At 34.3% G+C, this 24,139-nt stretch overlaps 1 protein-coding gene across 2 annotated transcripts in view; it reads left to right on the plus strand.

Annotated features, from left to right (window-relative positions):
- Positions 1-23,349, plus strand: part of LOC149567653 (BRCA1-A complex subunit BRE-like protein) — a 197,784-nt gene extending 174,435 nt beyond the window's left edge. For both annotated transcript variants that reach the window (XM_089820908.1, XM_089820909.1), the window contains 2 exons: positions 22,680-22,777; positions 22,876-23,349. In XM_089820908.1, coding sequence (XP_089677034.1) covers positions 22,680-22,777; positions 22,876-22,945 — 168 coding nt within the window. In that variant the 3' untranslated portion in view covers positions 22,946-23,349. The remainder of the gene's footprint in view (positions 1-22,679; positions 22,778-22,875) is intronic.
- Positions 23,350-24,139: the final 790 nt, after the last annotated feature.

Raw genomic sequence — 24,139 nt, forward strand, 5'->3', positions numbered from 1 at the left:
GGACAATCAAATTCTCTTGGTGAAGCTCGTCATCCTCCTGCATATGTTCTCCAAACCTGCAGAAGAAAATAAAACAACAATGATGCATCATGGTTTTCCATTTTGTGGAATCATTCACATTCTTGGAAACCCAGTATCTCCATCTCATGCATAGATTCTGAAGGCTTTCAGACGATAACTTCTTACCAAAAGTTAAACACAACAAATAATAAGATTTTTACTTTCTGTAGCAGATTAGACTTCTGTAACACATCTGGTGACATTTATATTTGTCTCTCTCATGATGTTGTCAACGCATATATGCTCTACTTGTATCAATCGACTCCACATTTTCCTTCTTTGGCAAGTACAGAAAAAGAAATTGAGCGTGAATCTTCCTTGACTTGAGATAACATTGACTTATAAGTAGCCATATTCGATAGAAATTTCTACTTCATTGGTATTTTTACTTCACTGGGAAATGATGGTGATTCAGCATCTTGTCTTTTGTCAAAGGGTCATGATACTCAAATCAATGACATCTTTGGTATCAACTAAACTTCTAATATAATCAAGCCTTTGAGATCATTGTGTTCGAAATTACTATAGAATTGATAGCATCTTCTGGTGCTTGAATTGTGATATATGTTGTATATTAACTTGAACCTTCACGTTGTACTTCTGCTTGTGTCTTTATCCCTGCCATTCTTTAATATTATTCCCATTGTTGATTTTCTCGTTATTGTTCACACTTTTCATGGTATCACCCTAAACTGCATGTCGTTACTGTATAAATATGGTCATTATTGCTACTTCTGTGATATCTTTGTGATTTTGTTTGGCACATTAACATATGTAAAGCAACTATTTGGTTATAAATGATCTTATTTGCAGTTGAATCTTGATCAATTGAGAAGTATTCCATCATTTCAAACTAAAATTGTCACCAAAATTAGTCTTCTTCAAGTTGGGAGTTGCAAATGCCTTTGTTATCACTTCTTTTAGAAATTTTTTTCTGTCCCATGAATGACCATAATAACCTTTTGACAATATTCAAATACGATGATATCAATGATGACTTTATCAAATTTCCAATATCATAAATGGAAGCCCTAATTTTTTTGCCAAAAAATAGGGCTTCATCAAACACCACCACTAGTTTGGTCTCTCTTGATGAGAGTGTTGTTTTTGGAGACAGAGGAGGATATGAGCACTGACATCTCTGTTTTTTTATCGTAGTTGTCATAGTGTTGATTCAGTCCAGGAGACAATACTCTTCTCAGGTAGGGAGGATGAGGGCATGGAGCTACCCAATGATGACACTTGTTATTTAAGTGTTGCAGAGGAACCGGGTGATTAGATTTATGCCCTAGTGTTGTTGATTCACGTGACGACATTGAGCCATGTATGCCACAACAAGCAATAGTACAGGGGTTTGAGTTGGACTATGTTGATGCTAGTAATGTGGGGACCTCTGATGTTTCATGCAATAATGATCCATCTTGCAATGAGCCTAGTATATCATATCAGATGTTTGGTGATGACTTAGAGTAGTTATTAGATGATGATTGGTCCCAGAATCATGATTTACAAAAAATTGCAAATGAGGGGGAAGTAGTGACGTGCGAGGAGTTTGAAATAACAAGTGTTTCTACTTTTTCAGAGGAGATATTGGTAGAAGTACCCAGTAGCACTACCTTGTTGGAGACATGTGTGAGGTTGTTAGTGCACATGATGTTAGTGATTATGTGTTGATTAGTCTGTATTCAATTTCCTACCACACTGCAATTAGTGAATTAGAGAGCTTACACAAGAGCCAGGGTATGCATAGACATCATGTGACCTAACAACCAAAGGTGAGCGATAGTGATATCTTTTCAGCTCTTGAGCATTATGATTCTATTTGTCAGATGTTAGTTGTATTTGATTGCGGTGCTCCTATGTTAGACAAGCACAATGGTAGTTGCTTTTCTCTAGCAGAGATTCATTCACTTCGAGAGGCTGTTAGGATCTTGAAGCATAATTATTTACAGTTGGTAGCTAACAGGGATTACCTTCTTGAGAGAGGTAGTGCTTGTTATGAGGCATTTTTAGGGAAAGAGTAGAAGGTGGTTGAGCTCACCCATGAGCTTAAGTCGACTTCTAAGGTGTTGGAGAGCACCCAATCGGCTCTCTAGGTGTTGCAATTGTTGTTAAGAGAGGCAATCATGGAGCTAGAGCGTGTATAGTCTTTGACAACCCCAAATCCAATTTAGCTACACGTAGTGGTGGTTGGTAGTGAGTTGACTTCCATGGATAGGGATGATGGGTGTGATGAGGATGCGGTTATATCCATCCTTGATATGAGTGTAGTGGTTAGAATGAGATGAATGCATTAATGGAGGACTGTAGAGGCTTTCCTGTTGTACCAGTATCCTAGTAGTTAGCACATTGAGAGATGACGAAGAATTGGTTATTGGGAGTTTTGATGTGATAGCAGTGGATTATTTAGAGAGTTGTGTGCCAGTTCCTGACACTACTCGTGCTTCTTCAAAAGACTTGGGCAGGGTATCATTTGATTTGGAGACAAGCTCTCATGGGGTTTTGTTTCTCTCTCCTTAGAAAAGCTATTACTTCATCTCATACAATTGATAGTGATAGACAATTGTTAGTGCCACAGTTTCAAGGGATCAATTGTGGATCGCAGGGGAGGAGGTTGATGCTTCTTCATATAATTTGTACTGTACAAAGTCATTTATGGAGTATCTGCTTGAGGGTTTGACATTGTAGGAGGGACCATGTAGACCTTCTGAGGGTACTATAGTGGTTCTTGCAGCATTCAGTATTTTTGGAAAGATTGTAGAGACTTTGGTTACAACACGTCCCTACAAGGACTTTGTGGTTGGATTTTTTGAGAGGGTTACTCAAGATCTTGCCCGACCAGTAGTTCAGAATTGGAGATTAGAGCCATCTCTTGATTCCCAATTTGGTACTAATGAGCTTCTAACATAGATTGGAGCATTTTTTTGCAATTACACAATGAGGAGTGCTCATTAGTTGTCTATTCACCCGTAGCCAGTGGACTTGGTTTCGTGTTGGTGTGGGTGAGCTCTAGTACTGTAGCCATTATTGTAAGCCCATTTGTCTTGGCAAACTCATAGCAACATTGTACATGAGAATGAATCAAATAAAGGAGTTACATGTTGCATACCATTTGTTTGACAAAATATCCATCTAATAGCATATATGATCAACATATTAGTTGTATGTCAATTGTTTGTCAAAATGTCAGTGAGCTATAGGTATGCATTCCATATCTAGTTTCCATGTAAATGCATTGAAAGTACCAAAAGAATTGCACTTGCATATTAGTTCATTGTAAGAGGCATTTATGGAGTCAGTTATTGCAAGTTTGCAGGGGGCAACTTCAAGGTCAGCATATCCATGATTGTTTTGCAGAGGATGGATATTCGAGTTTTGGTACAGTTATTTTTGGGAGTTCTTGTCCATGTTGCACTGATGGGTTTCATAACTTTCATCCTCAGAGAAGATTGGTAGGGTGTGCAAATATAGTTGATCTATCAGTTGATATCAGATATCTATACTTTATGGTTATGAATGGATGTGAGTTAGGTCTCTATTGGGATTTAGGTTGAGACAAGCTTAGCACTGTGAATTGGTTGAGTCGCCATCCTTGACATGGTGATAGTGTCAGATAGCTCTGTGGAAAGAGTTATTATCAAAAGATTTTGTAGATGATGTTAGGGACATCACACATACTTTTCTGTGGGATCTAGAAGGATCAATATCTGCCATTGGTTCTGATGATTGCTTGAGGACAAAGAATTGTGGGGAGGGAGGACTGTAATGTCCCCTATTTTTAGCAATTGGTAGGTATTCAGTGAAGCCAGTCCATCATTGTGATCCTTGTGGTCTGACATGATGTTTAGAGGGTCCATAGTGATCAGTTTATTATTTTTAGTAGGTCAGTGATGGTGGTTTCCATTTTTGGCAGGCCTATGTGCTATATTCAGTTGGTAATGATATTGGTACTTTCAGGAGTAAATATTGAGTTAAGTTTTATAAATTACTTTTGGATGCCTAGTGGAGTTATTAATCATTATTTGAAATTTCACATGGAAAATAATCCTAAGTCTTAAAAGAAATGCTTTTAGGTGAAAGGTGAGTTGAAGAAGCCTTATAAGTTAAAAGTGTCTTCATGAAGGTTTTAGCTTGGGAGTTATTTATTCAAAATTATTAATTGAAAGCATCTAATTGAAAAGTGTATTGATGAAGGCTTTTTAGTGAAAAGTGTGTGAGAGAAGCTACTTGTTTTTGGTGTCTTGAAGAAGTCACCTTTTATTATTATAAAAACAATGTTTTGTGAGAAAGCAATTCATCCTCTGATGTTTATGTTTGATAAAATTGGGTGATGAGGATTTGAGAATATTTCTTCGAGCTGAGAACAGTGTCTTTTATTTTGCTTGCACTTTGAGCTGGGTCTGCATATCTGTTAATTGTGTTTGAATGATGCTGATGTATATCATTCAATTGCCTTATCTGCTGGGAATAATCTGCACATTTTCAAGGTCTGATTGGATGTTTTTTCTGCAATGGTTTTGGTATAAATTACCCGAGTGTTGGGAATTGCATAGATTTCTAGGCGGCTATATTACTGATAATTCATACTATGTTTGGAGCTGGTAATACATATACTGTCTTAGATCTGAGATTTGAGTGATTTGTTCTGCTGAAGATTAATTATCACTGGGGAAAATTGGTGAAAGGAAGACTTAGGCATTCGTCTCTCCAAGAGTACAGAGTAATTAATGTCGGTTGGATGCATATGGAAGGGCTGCAATCTGAATTACAGTAGCAGTGTTGAAATTTTTCAGCTGCAATCAAGATGCTTAGAGCAGTGTTTACAACACAAGGGCTGGGATTAGTTTTCTCGGACAGTGTTGGTTATACATGGTCTTCAACTCGCTGATAAGGGCCAAAGTTTGTTTCATCTGCCACCAAGGAATTCAATTTTGGAAATCTATAATTGTCAGGTTCTCTATTCAATGAATTAGATTGCACGCCAAATGTTGGTAAAAATGTCTATTGGTTGTAGATGCTATTGGCTCTCTATTTAACATGTTGTTAGATGGGGTGGTGTGGTGTGGTTTGGCATTGGCAGTAAGGATGTTTGTGTAGGATAGAATGGCAGTTTATGTTTTGTTTTCCCTTTGTTTTGGTATGCTACTAGTGTGTGCGTGTGTGGGATGAAACTGAGATCCCAACTATTTTATCAAAAAATATTTTTTGAAGAATTTGTTCGTTTTCTAGAAAAAAATTGGGATTAGAAGAGGATGGGTAGTTAGAAGAAGAGAGATATCTTGAGGTGAAGAGGAATTAGTAATACATGTCTACTCAACATGAGGAGGTGGAGGAGAAGTTAGGTGAGCTTTCATTAAGAAGAATGTGTGATTTTGCAGTTTGATAATATTGAAAGGGATCTTCATCAGGGAGAATCATGTAAGATTTATAATTATGGATAAACTTTAATGACTGATGAAGAGTAAAAGGGATGATCATCATCACATGGATCCAAGGTCTACCTAGGAGAATATTGTAAGTATAACAAGGATGACGGGAAGGAAATTATATCACAAGGATCATAAATAATAACACTATGAGATACTTTAGAGCCATCAATATTTGTTTTATGTAAGGAATCCTCCATGTAAATGTTTGGGACCAGAACTTTTATCACAAGGATCATAAATAATAACACTATGAAATACTTTAGAGGCATCAATATTTGTTTTATGTAAGGAATCCTCCATGTAAATGTTTGGGACCAGAACCTTTATCTACCAGTGCACATGTATTTGGATCCTTTTTTAATACCTGTCCAATAACTTTATAAGGGAAAATATGGTGCTTTCAAAAAAAAAACTTGCTCAAGACTTGTAATTATTCCATCAAATGAAATTCTTAGAGATTCTTGGATAAGCTTTTGTTTTCTACTCTAGTGCCATTTGTATGAATTACTACATGATAATATTTGTTAGTAAAATTCTCTTGTAATTAATTAGTCATTATACCAATATTGTGCTTGAATTCATTAGGAAAGAATAGTAGAGGGAGTTCTATGTATGAGAAGTTCAGAAGGGAGAACATAGAAATTAACTAAGCTTTGCATATTGCATGTTTGAATTTGAAAATTGGAGGGGTCAAATGTTTTTGTAGTTCATTGAATTAAGTTGTCTTAAATTAGCAATTTTTCATGGGCAACCTATATTTAGTTAATTTCTTTTGATAAAGTTGACAATTCTAAAATATAGTAATTTATTTTGGTTCCCAAAAGAAAATGAGGAAGAAATTATAATTTCTCAATGTTCATAAAGGTGTATAAAAGAGGTTTGCGAAGGCAAAGTTCATAATTTGTGGACATTGTCATATTCTATTATATAATTACAAAGTCAATCTTGTTTTCTCCATCATTCACTATTTGGTTTCCATTCCTTTCCTTCTACAATCAAGTCAAAGCCAAAGTAATTTGATATGCCTTAAACAGAAAAATTGTCCACTTCCAGTTCTTTCTAATGAGTGATGTTTTGTGCTACAAAGGGCTCCAAAATGAACATTCAATGGATTGGATATTGTCACTTTTGTTAGTTGATAATTATTATATTTCTTAGTTAGTAGTTTGACAATTATTGTTTGTAGAACTAGCAATTTAAAATTTGAGATTTATATTAGTCAATAGTTTCATTAGTATACAAGAACTATTCCATTGAAAGGCTTGAATGAATTGTGGTCCCTACAAAGGCTTAGTGATTGAGGATATGTGGGAGCAACTCTCCTATTTTTACCTTGAACTATCATTTTGTTTGCCTTGGCATCTTTTTCTAGGTGCCAACTTGCCAAGTTTCTTCTAGCCATCTTGTAGTCTGTATAATATTGGGCTTCAACATGTCCAACACCCAATGTGAATATATGACCAAATATGTTGAAATTTGTGGCTGCAATAGAGATTTTATCTCTGATTTTATATGTTTGTTATGACCGTTATGGTCATCTTCAGCTGAAAGGGATATTCGTGATTATATTTATGCTAATATTATGCAAAGACATGTTTTATGTCATGCGAAGAGGCATGTGTATGGAAATGTGAGGTGCTGAATATGTGGAAATATGAAGAGTTTTAGTTTTGGGACTCAAAGACATTCATGTGAAAGATAGAGTCTTATTTTTTGGACTCAAAGAGACATTCGTGTGAAATATGAAGAATCTTATGCAATCTATTCATGTGATTGCTTGGTATATTGTAATTCAATTAAGTGAAAGCCTTGTACTTGAAACTTTTTTCTCTATCAATAAAATATATATTTTGCTGGTGTGGCTGGGTTTTTCCCTCTAGTTGGAGGATTTTCCAGGATAAATGTATTGAGTTTTGTGACGTTTATTAACTTCTTTGTTGTTGTTTATCTAATTTCTGGGTATAAAACTTAACATGGTATCAGAGCCTAATTAGATTTCAGCAATGAAGGAGTCTCTTCTGCATTTGCTATTTAAGGCATCATCTGTGTATTGATATTTTCTCAATATATATATATTGCAAAATTTATTCACATGTATGTTTTTAAGTTGTGTTCTTCATTTGGTATTGTATTGCATATGTGCATGCATGTAGGAGACATTCTTGTAACTCTCAGGCTGTAATAATGCCAGAGATCGACCTGTTATCTTTTCAAGCACTCTCTCTAGCTTCACCATTGTCTTCACTTGCAGTTCAGGGATGTAAAGGAAAAACCCATGCTCCCAGGGCTACAAGAGTCTAAAAAAAATTTCTCCAACCTTCTTGTATAGGAGTCAGAAAATGCTGATATGTAGTCTTTCAGGGAAGCGTGAAGGTTTCTCTAAATAAATTTGAGGCAACTATGAAAGTTCTAGGCAATGTACTGAGTTGGGATGTAGAACTTGTTGGACATTGATACTGTTCTCACTGTGAGCATATTGATATTTGCAAGCTCATTTGAGACAGAAACCTCAGTCAAATATCACTATTATTCTCATTGGGTGTTGCATTGCAGAGGTGTGTGCTATAGATAGTCATAAGTATTGATTGGTAATGTTTTTGCATGGCTCAAAGATGGCTTAGAGATGCTTTTGAGCTAAAGGGAAGAGTGATTAGTATTAGTCAGAATGGGCAGAGTTTTTCAGAAACAACTTCGTAAAAAGTGTCAAGTTGAAAAATCTATCTAAGGACCATTTGAGATGCTCTATATCAGAGGCCCTTTTGAGTGTGTTTCTGCCAATATTTTTTAGTCACTCCATGCTCTCAGCTGTCGAGTGCATTACTTTCAAGATGGTTCAATTTTTTTTTTTAACATCATTTCCTCTCATATTAAGAGAATCAGTAATCCTACTAGAGACACCTAATTCATAACAGCCAAGAGAGATTGAGTATGTGTTCAACAAATTGTCAGAACAAAATTTGCTGGAAGTCAATCCTTCAATAATGATCCATGTGGCAGTAAGAAGTCGGAAGCTCTCCATCTTGTATCCGCACATTATTGTGCTTTTTGTTGAATAGTCTTCCTAGTCATCTTTCTTTGCATGACTTTTTCTTATGGATGAATGCTATGTTCACATGATATAGTAGAAGGATCCGTGCTTTAATATCTCAAAAATGAGTCTGTGCAGGATAGATATACAAAAGTATTCGTAGAGGCATTTGTATTTTATTGGAGTGTTGGTGTTTACAGAAGTATTCATCTGTGCGAAAGTATTCGTGATTTATAGCAGAGTTCATGTTTTACAAAGTATTTGTGGTTGACTTACCTGTAGAAGGACAATTTGTGTTTTATATGTGCTATTTTCAACAAAGTCAAAATTGTGGCTGGTTGAAGCTATCTTGGGCATAGTAATGATATTACAGTGTGCTTCTTAGACCTAGAGATGAAAATATTCTTTGTCACTGCTGAAGAGAGAGAGAGACAGAGTAAGTCTGCTTGGCCAAAATAGGAGTTATTTTTGCTGTAATAGCTGACTCATAGAGTACTCTCTCAAACATTTGACTTACCAAACCCAGATAGTATGTATCCTGCATTGTTCAGTCTACCAGACTGTGTATGATTGCCTTGATTTAGAGCTTGCAGGTGTGAGATGTATTTCGACAGATAAGATTCACTACTTCGCTCATCATTGGTTTGTTTTTTTTTCATCATTTTTTAAATGTATCACTTTCTATCTGATTATATCTTGACAGACATGAGATGAATTTGATATGGAAGCAGTCCTTTAAGATGTCATGTGTATTGGCTCATCTCTATGGAGTTTTCTAATCCTCAGCCACTAATGTCATTGGCAAGAAGTCTTGGATTGTGGGTTTCTTACTTTAAGAATTGCCATGATCTCTTCAGATGAATTTTGAACTAAACTAGGAGTTTGATTCATTGTAAATGCATGGCATGATAATAGTAGAGAGTATGAGTCAAATTATTTGTTGTGATGCTTTAGATTTAATATCAATAGTTTTTATTTAATGCTACCTTGACTTTGTGCAAAGGCTTGAGATTAGATGGGCATGTCACATTGGAAGATGTTGGTTCTCATTATGAATGCAATGGGATGTTGAGAGATTATGCAACATTGTTTGTAGTCTTGGTACTCAATTGGTAACATATTATGAAAAGGGGAAGATCATATTTAGAGAGAAACTATTCAGCTTCAGGAGGAGATGTCCAACCCTTTGCATGTTGTGCAATAGTCAACTATCTTATTGTAATTATTAAAAGTTGTCCTTGTCGAGCGGGAGTCTCTTTTAAGAGAAAATCTCAATTATTGATGCATTCTTCTCTAAGAGAAGTTTGAGGTAAAAGCTCTTGTTCCACCCATTGTGAGTAGGTATGGTGGATCACCCTCTGCAAGTAGGCATGGTGGAAATGCATTCTTCTTAAAGAGAAGTTCGAGGTGATTGCCTCCATTCCACCCGCTGCGAGTAGGTATGGTGGTCCACCCTTTGTAAGTAGGCATGGTGGAAATACATTCTTCTCTTGGAGAAGTTTGAGGTGAAAGCCCTCATTCCACCTGCTACAAGTAGGTATGGTGGACCACCCTCTACAAGTAGGCATGGTGGAAATGCATTCTTCTCTCAGAGAAGTTTAAGGTGAAAGCCCTCGCTCCACCCTCTACAAGTAGGTACGGTGGACCTCCCTTGCAAGTAGGCATGGTGGAAATGTATCTTTTTTTAAAAGAAGTTTTGAGATAAGAGTCTTTGCTCTACCCTTTGAGAGCAGGCATGGTGAAAGTCATGTCTGTAACTCCATTCCACACGCTTATGAAGTAACTACGATGGATTATGTATGTTGAGATAACATATGTTATGTGAATTTATCATCTTTGGTTTCAGCTATGTGTGCATGCCTGACTAAAGATCTCTCTCTTGCTAAGAGGGAGTGTTGAAGTTTGTAGCTGCGATGGAGATTTTTATCTCTGATTTTATATGTTTGTTATGACCATTATGGTCATCTTCAGCTGAAAGAGATATTTTTTATTATATTTATGCTAATATTATGTAGAGACATATGTCATACGTCATGTGAAGAGGCATGTGTATGCAAATGTGAAGTGCTGAATATGGAGAAATATGAAGAGTTTATTTTTGGGACTCAAAGAGACATTCGTATGAAAGATGAAAAGTCTTATGCAATCTATTTATGTGATTTCTTGGTATATTGTAATTCAATTAAGTGGAAGCCTTGTACTCAGAGCTTTTTTCTCTATCAATAAAAGATATATTTTACTAGTGTGGTTGGGGATTTACCTCTAGTTGGAGGGTTTTCCCAAGATAAATGTATTGAGTTGTGTCTTGTTTATTCACTTCTTTGTTGCTGTTTATCTAATTTATGGGTATAAAAATTAACAAAACCTTCAATAAAGCATAGCAGTTGTACCTCTTCCCCATCTAGCATGGATGACTCATAAATGTAAGCGCTCGCAATTTGCTATTTATCTCATGCTTTAAAAAACAATTTTGTTCAATATTAATTGTATCTAGATTTGTATTTGGCTTGAAATTTCTCACCTTGTTCCATTACTTTTAGATGCATTTGCCAAGTCCATTTTTTTCTTTTGCTATCACTTACAAATCCTACACTTCTTGCCCTTTTTGTTTCATTGCAATATCCATGAGGTCAATAAGTTGTTTAATTTTTTCCCACAAACATCTTGACAAATCGTTTGAGAGAGATGGCACGAAAGCACTATACGCAAGCAAAGAATCATCAACCTTTTGACTCATCATATTCATGGCAACTCAAGTACTCATTTTCTTCTTGTTTCATGTAGTATCCCACTTGGAATATGAAACCCCAATTTTTCGCAAATAATGTTTTAGAAATATAACAAAGAATTTATGCAATTAAATCAGCAAGATTAACTAGCAATATGCTCATATAAAGATTCTATGAAATGTTATTGCATTATAAACCAGCAATACAATAACTTCATAGCACCAAAAACCAATATTACAATTAGATTGAAAACACTAAGAAAGAACCTATAACTCCAATGTGAACTCCGTCTCGAATTCACCTCCAATGTATAATCAGATTTGCATCCAATTCACTGAGTAGAGCTTGAAGGTTTCTATCCTCAGGTTCCGAACAGAATTTGATGCTTCCCAAATCTCAGGAAGAGATATCCAAGTCCAATCACTAATCCAAGCATGCTGAAATGAATGAAGTGACTCTTCAAATTCCTTTCCTTGTTTCCTTGTTTTCTAGGCAATTTGTCTCTTAACTCTTTTTATAATATTAAATTGACTTTTAATAATTCTGCATTAAGTTCTGCGTAAGTCAATTTTAATGTATATTTGAGTTTGTCTATTTGTTCTCTAATGTCTTAGAGAAGGGGACATTACAATCCTCCCTCCTTAAGAAATCAATTCTAGGACCCCATATCGTTCTACTAGCTTATCTACAACTCATACTGGTAATTGTGACATAAGATTGCAACCCATCTTTCAATAAGATCCCTAGATCTCATGTCTACTTGTAACCAACTGTACCTAACTATTGTGTTACTCTGATCTTATCTGCACCAAATCTCAATCTAGGTAATAAATTTCCAGAATTCACAAAGTGCAAAACATTCATCTTGTCAACTCTTGAATCTTATACCATCCTATCAACACATTCCTGGGAGTAGTAATAGTGGTCCATCCATACACTATCCTCCTGTGTCATCCAACTACACAAGTACATCACTCTACCACTGTTAGAAATACCCCCATTAAGCCACCTATGTCGCTTTTATAGGATATACTAACATTAAGAATGATATTGTAGGCCTCACTGTTCCTATGTATAGGAAAGAAATCCAATTCATGTGCATCTAACCTAGAGTCATGCCTCTGCAAATACCCATACAGTATCTCCTGTCATCCTGGCCAAATCTGAAAATGTAATGATAGACCAAATAGGGAACCACTAAAAGTTGGAGTAGGCATAAATATAAAATCACCAATCAATAAGTAAATTGCTTCCATGTTATAAGAACTCAGTGGTAAGTCTATAGTTGAGCTATAGGAACCTTCATTGCTCATCAAAGCTAACTCTAGACTTTCCAATCCACTACAAAAATTATCAATCAAATCATCCTCTTCATCAAAGAAATGATCATCACTAAATGAAATTCTAGAATTGGCATCACTTGAGCCATTCTCATCCTTATGCAGAAACGTTGTTACTTCTTGATAATGTGAAAGACATACAACAACTGTTGTAAAAATTAGAGTTTTTGTATGTGTCTTCTTGCTGGCCCTTTTGATTATTATTAGAATAATATGTCTCATTTGAATAAGGAAAGGTGGAAACAATATGCTCACTTTCATCTTCACAAATGATGTGGTTCCTTCAACCATTTGTATAATCTCCTTGGTTTTTGAATTAAGATCATCTGCATTGTGAGTGGCTCCCATAGAAATCTAATTTTCTGCCTTGTACAATGAATAATGTGCTATACTTAGTTGAAGATAAAGTTCATCTACCTCCCTTTCCTTGTCATCCCCAAACTTGATAGCAAGTTCTCCATCCACTAAGAGCTACAAGTGTTCTGATTTGATTCTTTCAAATGCCTCTTTGCTTGTTTGTGGTAGTATATTAGTGACTACATGAAAAACCCTGTTGCCTTCAACAATTTAAGTTTTCAACACAAGATCTTCAATGAATTTGTGAGAGTCATCTACCCTTCTTAACACTTGTAGAAGCTTCTCTTTCATAACTAATAGCCCGTTCATTAAATCTTGCAATAGTAAAGGTTTATGTTCAAATTCATCTAGGGAGTAAGGGTTGTGTTGGTTCCCAAAATCATAGATTGAAATCTTACGAGTCTTGCATACTCAATGCTAAGATTCCAACTACTTATAGCCAACTTGATAGGACTGATCAATTTGGTCCAAGTCCTTTGCGCATCTGGCTCTACATGGCCAAGACGGGTATGCTTGTTCCTAAGACGGCTCTTCTGGCCTTAGGCTTTTTATAGCAAACAATCTGATCATAAATGGAACCTGATACTCTTCCAAATGGCAAAAATAGCAAAAAATTAAGAAGACCTTTAGTATTCACAACTTGAACAATATGTATGAATACTTGTAATTTTATTTGCTGGAAGTATAAATCCTTGAAAATAATAGTTTGATAATTTGTAATAGATTCTTTGAAAGGAAGGTGTAGAAAGTAATTGCCAATTTCCAAGCTATGAATCAAATGATTGCAATGTGAAAAATGTAAAAACTAGCGCTTTACACTTATATGGGCAGTAGAGTCAATATCATGGAAGTTATTACATACAACTTTATAGGACAATATGCTTTAATCCTATCAACAATCTAATTATCAAAATGTAAATCAATTGTATATTGAATTCCGAGTTAGTCCGGATTGAGTTTTAACCATAGTAACAAGACTTGCCGCGAGTCGGGTGAGTCATCCGAGTTAGCAAGTCATGTTACCTCAGCCGGGTCAAAATGACCCATGACCCTGGCTCAGCAGGTCAACTAAGATGACTTGCCTGACTTGGCTCAAATTCTTACAAGTCGTGCTGAAATGGTTATATCAATTGAAATGCTTGAGTTCAAATATTTGTCCTACCTTTTCCCTTTAAAAATTGCTTCCTTATATCAATATTACAAAATAGTTTCTCTTTTCTCAAGATCGTCTCTATATTAAGAATGATTTGATCCCCGAAAACATGTCTTCTTTGTTTGTCTTGAGTATCTATATTTATATATATGCACAAAGGTGTTAAAACCGAATCTAAATCAACACTTCGCTTCAGATTTTCTAATCTGGTTGCAACTGTTGACTAATGTATTATAATACCAATGGCTTAACACATAACTCTCTGGGGCTGGCGGTCAATTTGTCTTTCCTTTTTGAGATGGCAATTAGTCATTTTAAAATGGAAGATTGGCCAAATAGTTACACAGGCTTGAGATGCTACAAATGGGTGCGTAATCATTCCTTGGTGCATTTGTTTCTGCAGTTTGATGTCCACATATGATGTCTACCGACAAGATTACTCATTGATATTTATTTATGATTCCTTTTGTTATATTCTCTCATGCTTGTAGCATTGCCCTTTTAAATGCAGATTTGACCAAAGAGATTTCTGATTAGATTAAAGTTTTTATTGCTAACTATATATCCTTTAACTCCATCGGCTGTAGCCTTTAGTTATGGATTTACTCTTCAATGTTTGGTGATTCGTTATTGTCGCGATGTTTCCATTATTATGCTCGATTGCTGTTGACCACACTGTAGAGTTTATAGTGTATTTTTTTTCCTTTTGGATAAATGTTAGGTGTACGTTCCAATCCCTTTCAATGTTTGATGCTTCATCCTTTCGTGATATGTCTTTTCTCAATAAACAAATCAACGTGTCTTGTTAATGGTCAAAAATTTTCTAGTTGATTTTCTTTTTCGTTGTATCCCTATGTCAAAGGCTTTGATCTTGATCTAGTTTTGTATATTTGTCCCTTTCTTCATAAGCTTGGGAAAATCCATGCAATGTTTTCTCTTTGATGAAATTGTGGGTCTCTCCAATATATATATATATATATATATATATATATATATATATATATATAAGTAAATTGTTCATTGTTTTGTTTGCCTTCATATCATGTTGAAGATAACAAATCTATGAAGACAAACTTATAGCATTATTTCTTACATAGTGAAAGCAAAGAATATGTTAGAGAAAATAATGACATTTTAAAGTTGGAGGATAATGATCTGTGTGAAATTCAAGACTTATTTTAACTTAGTTACCCAGTTCTCCCCTTGGCCTTTCAAACCAAGCAAATTTCAAACCAATTCTTGGTTCTGGTCCCAGTTCCCTTTTGGGTTCCACTTGGGTTTGAATGCAAGCAGGTTGGTTCCTTTAGGTCAAACCTAGGTCAAAAAAGGGCAGACCCTGGTAGACCAAGTGCGACCCAGGTATAATTCCATTGGGAATATTCTATAATTTAGTGCAGAAAACAATTATTGCAGAATTTGAATAAAGATTTTTAGCATTGAAAACAAAGTTTTCTGAAGCTCAAATATTTATAACATCAAATTAAACTAGCCCTCAAGATTTCTTCCAGTGAAATTTTTATATCCAATTGTTGATAATGGCCCTTGTCCGAATAATTAGAAGCTTTGTATAGTGATAAATAATATTTGAAACATTATACAACATCTTCAATAGGTGAAGGGAGTTGCAAGCTACTTATATAATTATTTTCAAGTAGGATATTAATTACAAGCAAACAAGCTCTTTGTACAATGAAAAAGTAGTAAGTGTTGGTCAACTTGGAAAGCAAGAATGTTATTAGTGTAGTTGATCCCAGTAATATTGACAATGCATGTGAAGTCGTGGACCAACTAATGTCTTTGATGAAGAAGAAGCAGATGAAGATTCAGATAATCCATTAGATAATTGAAATTTAATATAAAATTCTAATTGTTGAAAGTCTAAACAATGATACTTGAACTTGATATTATTTTAATATTTTGGTATTATTAATAGATATGATGCTAAGATTGCAAGTTCATAGTGTTTTTGTTGTTTTTATGATAATATGTTTTATTCTAATCTTAATTCATTTTTTTAGGCTGCATACATGTGTGTGTGTGTGTGTTTTTGTACTAATTAACCCAAACCCCATTTCAAGATTTTGATGTACCGAACCAGTTCTTCAAACCCAAACTTGAACCTAAACTCGAACAAGTGAGTTATCTTATTTATTATGAAAATGTGATCTAAGGATATGGAAAGACGCAGTGTTATATGAAATGGTCATTAAGTTTTGACCTTAAAACACATATGTAAATAAAAGTATTGTGTAGACTATAGAACAAAAGATGAGAGAGGATGCTCAAATGGAGGCCATAATTTGCGGAAATTAAGGTTCCATCAATAGCTCTTAGTGGGGACATGTGCCTCTTTTGGGCATAATGAGTATCCCAACTTTCTTTGGATGAAGAAAACCTACAAAAAGACAACAAAAACAACAATTGATTCATGTAATCATATCAAAAATATCAAATAAAAGGATATAAAAGAAAAGGAAGAAAGGAAAAAGAAAGCCCCCTAATGTTCTCATAAGAAGAATGGCTTTAAGTATTGTCCATGGACAAGAAACTCTTGCATGTCTCTGTCTGTATCCTGCAAAAAATAAAAATATTTGCAACTCTTCCTCAGAAGAGTTGCCTATCTGTTGGCTCTCAAAATAACAGATTGAAATCCTATGAGTCTTGACAATTAAATGCTAGGATTCCAACTAGTTATGACCAACTTTATTGGACTTATCTATCTTTATGCTGATCTGAAATCAAAAACTCTTAAGCAACTCGTCTCCAATAAAGTCACCAATCTGTTGATTCCCAAAGCCACAAATTGAAATCCTATGAGTTTTGCCAACTCAATGCTGGGATTCCAATTGGTTATGGCCAAGTTGAGAGGACTAATCAACCTGGTCCAGGTCCTTTGTGCTGATGGCTCTATAAGGCTAAGGCGGGCATGCCTATTTCTAAGACAACTCCTCTAGCCTTAGGCTTTTTATACTAGAAAATCTGATCACAAATGCAATCAAGTACTCTTCCACGTGGCAAGAAATTAAGAAGACCTTTAATATGCACAACTTGAACAATATGTATGAATACTCGTAATTGTAATTTCTGAAAGTATAAATGCTTGAAAATAACAGTTTGATAATTTGTAATAGTGAGTGAATTATTTCTTTGAAAGGAAGGTACAAAAAGTAATTGCCAATTTCCAAGCTATGAATCAAATGATTACAATGCGAAAAATGTAAAAACCAGTGCCTTATATTGGCAATAGAGTCAATATCATGAAAGTTATTATGTACAACTTTATAGGACAGTATGCTTTACTACTATCAACAATCTAATTATCAAAATGTGAAGGATCAATTGTATATGCAATTCCAAGTTAGTCCAGATTGAGCTTTAGCTTATGCGGGGGGAAGACCAATTAGACAGATAAGGAAACAACTAAATATTTCTCTATATCTTTGTTAATCAAACTTGAAATGCAGCAATCAAGTTACTTTACAATCAAATATTCAGAATTGCTCACCAATTTCCTGATGACTATAAAGGACAAAAGCTTGTTCATATACTGATTCCTTGCTTTATATAAATAAGAATATTGAATTCTTCCAAGTCATGCTGAAATGATTGTGTCAATTGAAACAGCAGAGTTTGAATATGTCCTGCCTTTTTCCTTAAAATATTGCTTCTGTATATCAATATTACAAAATATTCTCTTTTCTTAGAATCGTCTCTTTATTAAGAATGATTTGATCCCAAAAATTGTGTCTTCTTTGGTTGTCTTGAGTGTGTGTGTGTGTGTGTATATATATATATATATATATATATACATATATATATACATGCAAAAAGGTGTTAAAACCGAATCTAAATCAATACGCTACTTCAGATTTCCTAATCTGATTGCAACTATTGACTAACTTATTATATGATGCAGGAGCATCTTGCATGGGAAAATTTATAAATAAATTTTTTAAAAAAAATTGAGGAGAGAGAAAGTAACGAAAATAAAAAGAAAATAATAAAAAATAGAAAATGGAAAATAAGAGGAAAAGAGGAATTCCTATTTTTGAGGTGCATAGGTGGCGTAATAGGAAAAAAAATAAAAATGGTTGTCATTCCATTTATCGAGGTGTGTAGGTGGAATTTTAGAAGGTTGTGGATATTGTGTAGGTGGAATTCTAGAAGGTTGTGGATAAATCATGCATTGGGTGGTAAGTGCCTATTTAAGCAAGGCATATAAGCATTTCTAATCAAGCTTTGGAAGGAAAAGCTTCAAGGTGGAAAGCTCTTAAGGTGTAGATCTTCAAGTAGAAGTTCTTGAGTGGAAGCTGGAAGGAGTGAAGGCTTCAAGGTGTGATCTCTTCTTAGTAGAAGCTTGGAGAGGAGGAAGCTAAAGGGTGAATTTTCCTAAATTTGTGGACAAAGCGCCAAATGTGAGGCAGTTTATAGCAGGGTGGAGTTGTGAGTGTGTGGATAGAGCGCCGAATGTGAGGCAGTTTACACTTGGATCTTGGATAAAGTTGGAGAAGAGCTAGTGGCTACAGTTTAGAAACAAGAAGGCTGTTTGGTGGCTTGTGAGCACAAGTTGAGATCTTGGAGGTTTCTACCAGAGTGTGGATCTGGACTAGCTAGTGTTTTGGATCTTGAGAGATCTTGCAGAACTATTACTTGCTTTTTATTTGGCCGTAACCGGGAGAGAATATTGTAAGGATTTTCAAGTATAATAGAAGTGCGCTTTGTGAAGCATTTTTACATCTCTTGGTCTCCATATTGTTGTATTCTTGGTTATGAGTTGGTAAGGGTGGCGTGGCCCTTCATCATTATAATACCATCCGCTTAACACAACTTTCGGGGGTTGGCGGTTGATTTTTCTCTTTCCTTTTTGAGATACCAATTAGTCATTTTAAAAATGGAAGACTAACCAAATAGTACACGGGATTGGGATGCTACAAATGGGCACATATCCATTCCTTGATGCTTTTGTTTCTGCAGTTTGCACGATGGTTGCCGACAAGATTACTCACTGATATTTATTTATAGTTATTTTTGTCTGATTCTCTCATGCTCATAGCATTGCCTATTAAGTGCGGATTCCACCAAAGAATTTTCTGTTTGGATTCAAATTTTTGTTCCGAACTTCATATCCTTTAATCCCATTGGTTATCGCCTTCAGTTATTGATTCACTCTTCAATGTTAAGTGATTCTTTATTGTTTGCAATGTCTCCATTATTGTGTTCAATTTTCATTGACCACACTATAGAGTTTGTGTTTTTTCCTTTTAGATAAATGTTGGCTCTATGTTCCAATCCCATTCAACATTTTTTGCTTCATCCTTTCGTGGTTTGTTTTTTCTCAATAAGCAAATCAGCGTCTCTTTTTAATGGTCAAAAGTTTTCTGGTTGAGTTTCTTTTTGTTGAATCCCTATGTCAGAGGCTTCGATCTTGATCTAGTTCTGTATACTTGTCCCTCCCTTGATAAGCTCAGGCAAATTTATGCATTCTTTTCTTTTTGTTGGAATCGTGGTTTTCTCCACACACACACACACATAGATATATATATATATGGTTTTGTCTGCCTTATTCATATCATGCTGAAGATAATTAATCTATGAAGACACTGATTTATAGCGTTATTCCCGACATAGCCAAAACATAATATGTTAGAGAGAATAATGACATTTTCAAGTTGGAGAATAATGTTCTGTGTGAAATTCAAGACTTATTTATGATGAAAATGTGATCTAAGGATACAGAAAAATGTAGTGTTATATGAACTGGTCATTAAGTTTTTCCCTTAATACATATATGTAAATAAAAGTATAGTATAGATTATAGAACGAAAGATGTGATAGGATGCTCAAATGGAGGCCATAATTTGTGAAAATTAAGGCTCCAAAAGTTGTCAACTAGTTGAGCAATATCATCATCATACCTTATTGCTTCTATAGCTGGTGTCATGCACTCTTCATGAAGAGCACCATGTTCATATACGGATTCATCAAAGGTGTTCTCCTCTTCACTACTTTTGTCAATAGTAATCAACAAATTACCAATTAAGAGCTTAGAATTACCTCTCATTTGCAACAATGGGGATTCTTTCAAAATTTCATCCTTAGTTGATGGGAAGTCAACATCCAATTTCCTTCCTACATGCTTAAATTTAAATGTTTTTGTTTTAACTTGTGCCAACTTCCCACATTAGCATCATGAGGTTCCATTTATCCCATCTTAGCCATTCACATAGAGATGAGCGCAATCCCTATAGTGGCACTATGATAGTTAATGTCATTATGTGAATTTCTATTATTAAATTTACTTGAACCTTTAAATATCATTTTGAATGAAAATATATTTAAATAAAATTACATTAATAAAACACACACACACACACACATAGATATATAAAGAAAAGTTTGAGTATACAACATACCTTTATGATAAATTTACCACCTTTTAAAGTTGCCTTGCTTCTCACATTAAATATATGCCAAGAAGTATGTGATTATATCTCTTTTGTTACCTTGTTATATTTTCTCTTTTTGATACGCTTTTTTTTCTTATTCAATATTAATTTATAGATCTTGTTTTATTTGTCATTTATGTCCTTTGAAAAGTCACAACCCTTTATAATCACATTCCTTTCAAACGATCATGACACTTTAGAATTACGATCTTTTCAAAGAGTCACAATTATTCATAATTACAACCCTTTTGAAGAGAGTTACATCCTTTCATCATTGCAACCATTTGAAAAAGTCTCTTCCTTGTATTCTCATTCCTTCACTTCCATTAATCCCTCTTTTAACGTGTATCTTCTCCCCTTCCTCTTTTCTCTTTAAAATGAACTCTCCTCTTAAATCTTAATTTAAAGGAGACATCTCTTGAATTTTCATTAGATTTAGTTAGTTTATATTATATAATGTTTTTACTTAATTATTTTATTTTTATTATAATTTATTATGAAATCCTATTTAGAATGGTAACATGCTTTCTACAATATTCTCTATTATATTTAATTTAATTTCTTTATATATTTGTTGTAATTTTATTATTCTTTTCTTTTTAAATAATATAACAAATATTATTTTATTGATAATAGTTTATATATCTAATTATGATTTTTTATATTTTTGTGTGATTTTATCATCATTACTTATTTAGTAATGTTGTCTTAGCTAATTATTAATAAAATTCTATCTTAGAATGGGGACTTGATATGCTTGGTGTGAAATAGATTTTGAAATATATCAAAGTACTCCTAGCTCAGATATATTGTATCAACTTAGATGATGAATTTCACTTGAATAGTAATAAAAATGCAGATTGGGTATGTTCCATTGATGATCGTCGTTGTCCCTTGGTTTTGGAACTATTTCATGGCAAAGCAAATTACAACACATTGTTGCACTATCATCTTCAGAAGCTGAATATAAGGCAGCATATAGGGCAGGCCATGAAGTTGTTTGGTTACATCAAGTTCTCTATAATCTTCATGTGGATCAATACAAGCCAACATCGATTCTTTTTGACAATTAAAGAGGTCTGAAGATGGTTAAGAATCCAATTTATCATGCATACGCCAAACATATTGAAATTCGTCACCGCAACACAGTTTGTCTTCAATATTGTCCCACCGATGAACAAATTGCTGGCATAATAACCAAGCCGCATGGTCAATCAAGTTTTGTAATGTTTAGGGTTAGGTTAGGTCTTATTCCAAGTTTTTTCATCAAGGGAGGAGTGTGACTTATTTTTTAGAGAGCCATGTCCACATTCTCATCAGAAAAGCGCTCGTGTCTGTGATTTTTGTTTTCAAATTGTTATTATTAGGTTTGTCATAAATGGAGGGTGTTGGCATATTTATTAGAGTTAGGTTGTTAGTAGTATGTAAATGGGTATAACAGTTGTACGCTTATTGAGTTGTTAAAAACACTTCAATATACTTGGAAGATTTGTTACTCGAAATATGATTTGTTAATCTTATAAATATGTAACCCATTTTATTGAACAATATCGGATATAATAATTTTATGTACTTTCAAATCTTAGTTTCCAAATATTAGTGAATCAGTTACTGTTAGTTTTAACACTGCTAAATATATGAATTTTGAGAGTTTCTTATCAACGAAACTACCTTTTGGATCAGATAGCTTTGAGGCATATTTATATACGAATCGAATAACAAATGACCTGCTACCAATTGGCTTCGCATGCTCCTTAAATTCATTTAAATTCACGCTTTTTTAAAATAATGTGGGTGTTCAATTTGTTTGTATTCTTTGAGCATAAAATTTTGTCTACGTAAAATCTCATTTAAAGAAGAAAGTGGAATAAAACAAGAAACACAAAAGCTTATCGAGACATGAAGAAACCAATGAGAATATTGTTCTGGTTAAAAACATAGAATTATCTCTCGGATATCTTTGGTGATAACTTTGATTGGATTTTAGTTTGGAGCAACTTATTAACTAACTTAGCTTTCTCGAGGAAGTAAAAAGGTCGTATACTCGTTAGTAGCGAAAGAATATATTTGATGGACTCCAATAACAACAAAAAAATTGTTAGTCCACTGTTTAATCTCATTTCTTTGTATTTCGCAGCATTTTGATTCACAAGGAATACCAATTACATCTCGGTCTTATAGCGATTATCCATGGAGCCCGAGATGGGATGTATCTCAAATGACACAACGGATATAGTATGCTCTAACCAATGTTGACTTTATTGCTTGTCAATTGATACATTTTTGTTCTCCTCTCCTGAAGCTCATGAATTTTGTTGAAATGGCTTTTGCAGCGAGTTCGTTGTTGATGAATGCATAAATTTCAAGCAATATTGTAGTGATGCTCTGCAATTTCATCGCTAGCCATGGGATGGGAGAGAATACAATACTTGTTTTATCAACAAACCGTGTCCTTTAGCAGAATAAGGCGTCTAAATATATTTTGATTTGCTTCACTTAGCTCTTCTAAACATCATAGCATTTGAATGATGTGATTTAAAACGTCAATCTTGTAACCGTGCGATTCATCTGTTGTTGTTACTATTTTAATAGTTGTTTTATAAAGTGTATAAACTCGAGTATCAGAATGGAATTCACCATCGTCCTAGCAGATACCTTGGCTTATTTATTTAAGTTGACTAACTGTCACGTTTATAATATCTAGTCAATGTTAACCTTGCCGAAGATTGCATTTCAGGAAAGATGTCAAATGTTGTGAAACAAGATGACAACGCTTTTAGAAAATAAAATTGCAGATTTCAGATTAAGTTAGAAGTGTTCCTGAGTGAAATAGTAGGAGACCAAAAACCTTCAAAACATAACCATTAAATCTTCTATGCAATCAACCTAAAAATCCATAGAAGGACCACTCGACGGAAAGCTCGAAATTTGAAAAAGTCCAGAATTCTCAATATGATTACAATTATTTTCTTCATTTAGAACAACGAAACTAGATGTGAACAAGAGATGGGAAGCAGAACTTGCGCATCATTATCTGACAGCTAAGGTGATAAAGTTCACTTACTCGTCCTCACAAAGAGCCATGTGTTGTGAGAACACTCTCATAGTGGTTATAATATCCATCGAGTATAATATCATTATGCCTCACACAAACTGAACAATTCCAAAAGCAGTTATTGCCCATAATGCATAGAAAACTCAATTGTGTAAGTGTGTAAATGTGACGCCTCATTCAACATAATTGAAATGTAATCATATTCAGTCATTTAATCCTTTCCACACACAATAACACGCTTTTCACCTTTTATTATTTGACTTATTAACGATTATTATGTGGCATTGTAAAATAGTGTATTTTCAATCTGCATAGTTTCGTGTTCTTGTTTAGTCTAGTCATAGTATGGTTAGTGTTATTGTTCTAGTTTAGTCATAGTATCATTTATACGATTAAAATTAAATTATATAGGTAGGTAATTAGGATTGGGGTTAATTACTCGAGTTGATTTTATATATATATACAATCAATCTCAAGTAATAAATTGTGAAAAGTTACGAATTCTGGTCTCACAAAATATAAATACTAGAAGGTTTCTACAT

Source organism: Cupressus sempervirens, chromosome 3 (assembly GCF_028749045.1).
Source record: "Cupressus sempervirens isolate cs-2001-9-10 chromosome 3, ASM2874904v1, whole genome shotgun sequence".
In the NCBI taxonomy this organism is placed as follows: domain Eukaryota; kingdom Viridiplantae; phylum Streptophyta; class Pinopsida; order Cupressales; family Cupressaceae; genus Cupressus; species Cupressus sempervirens.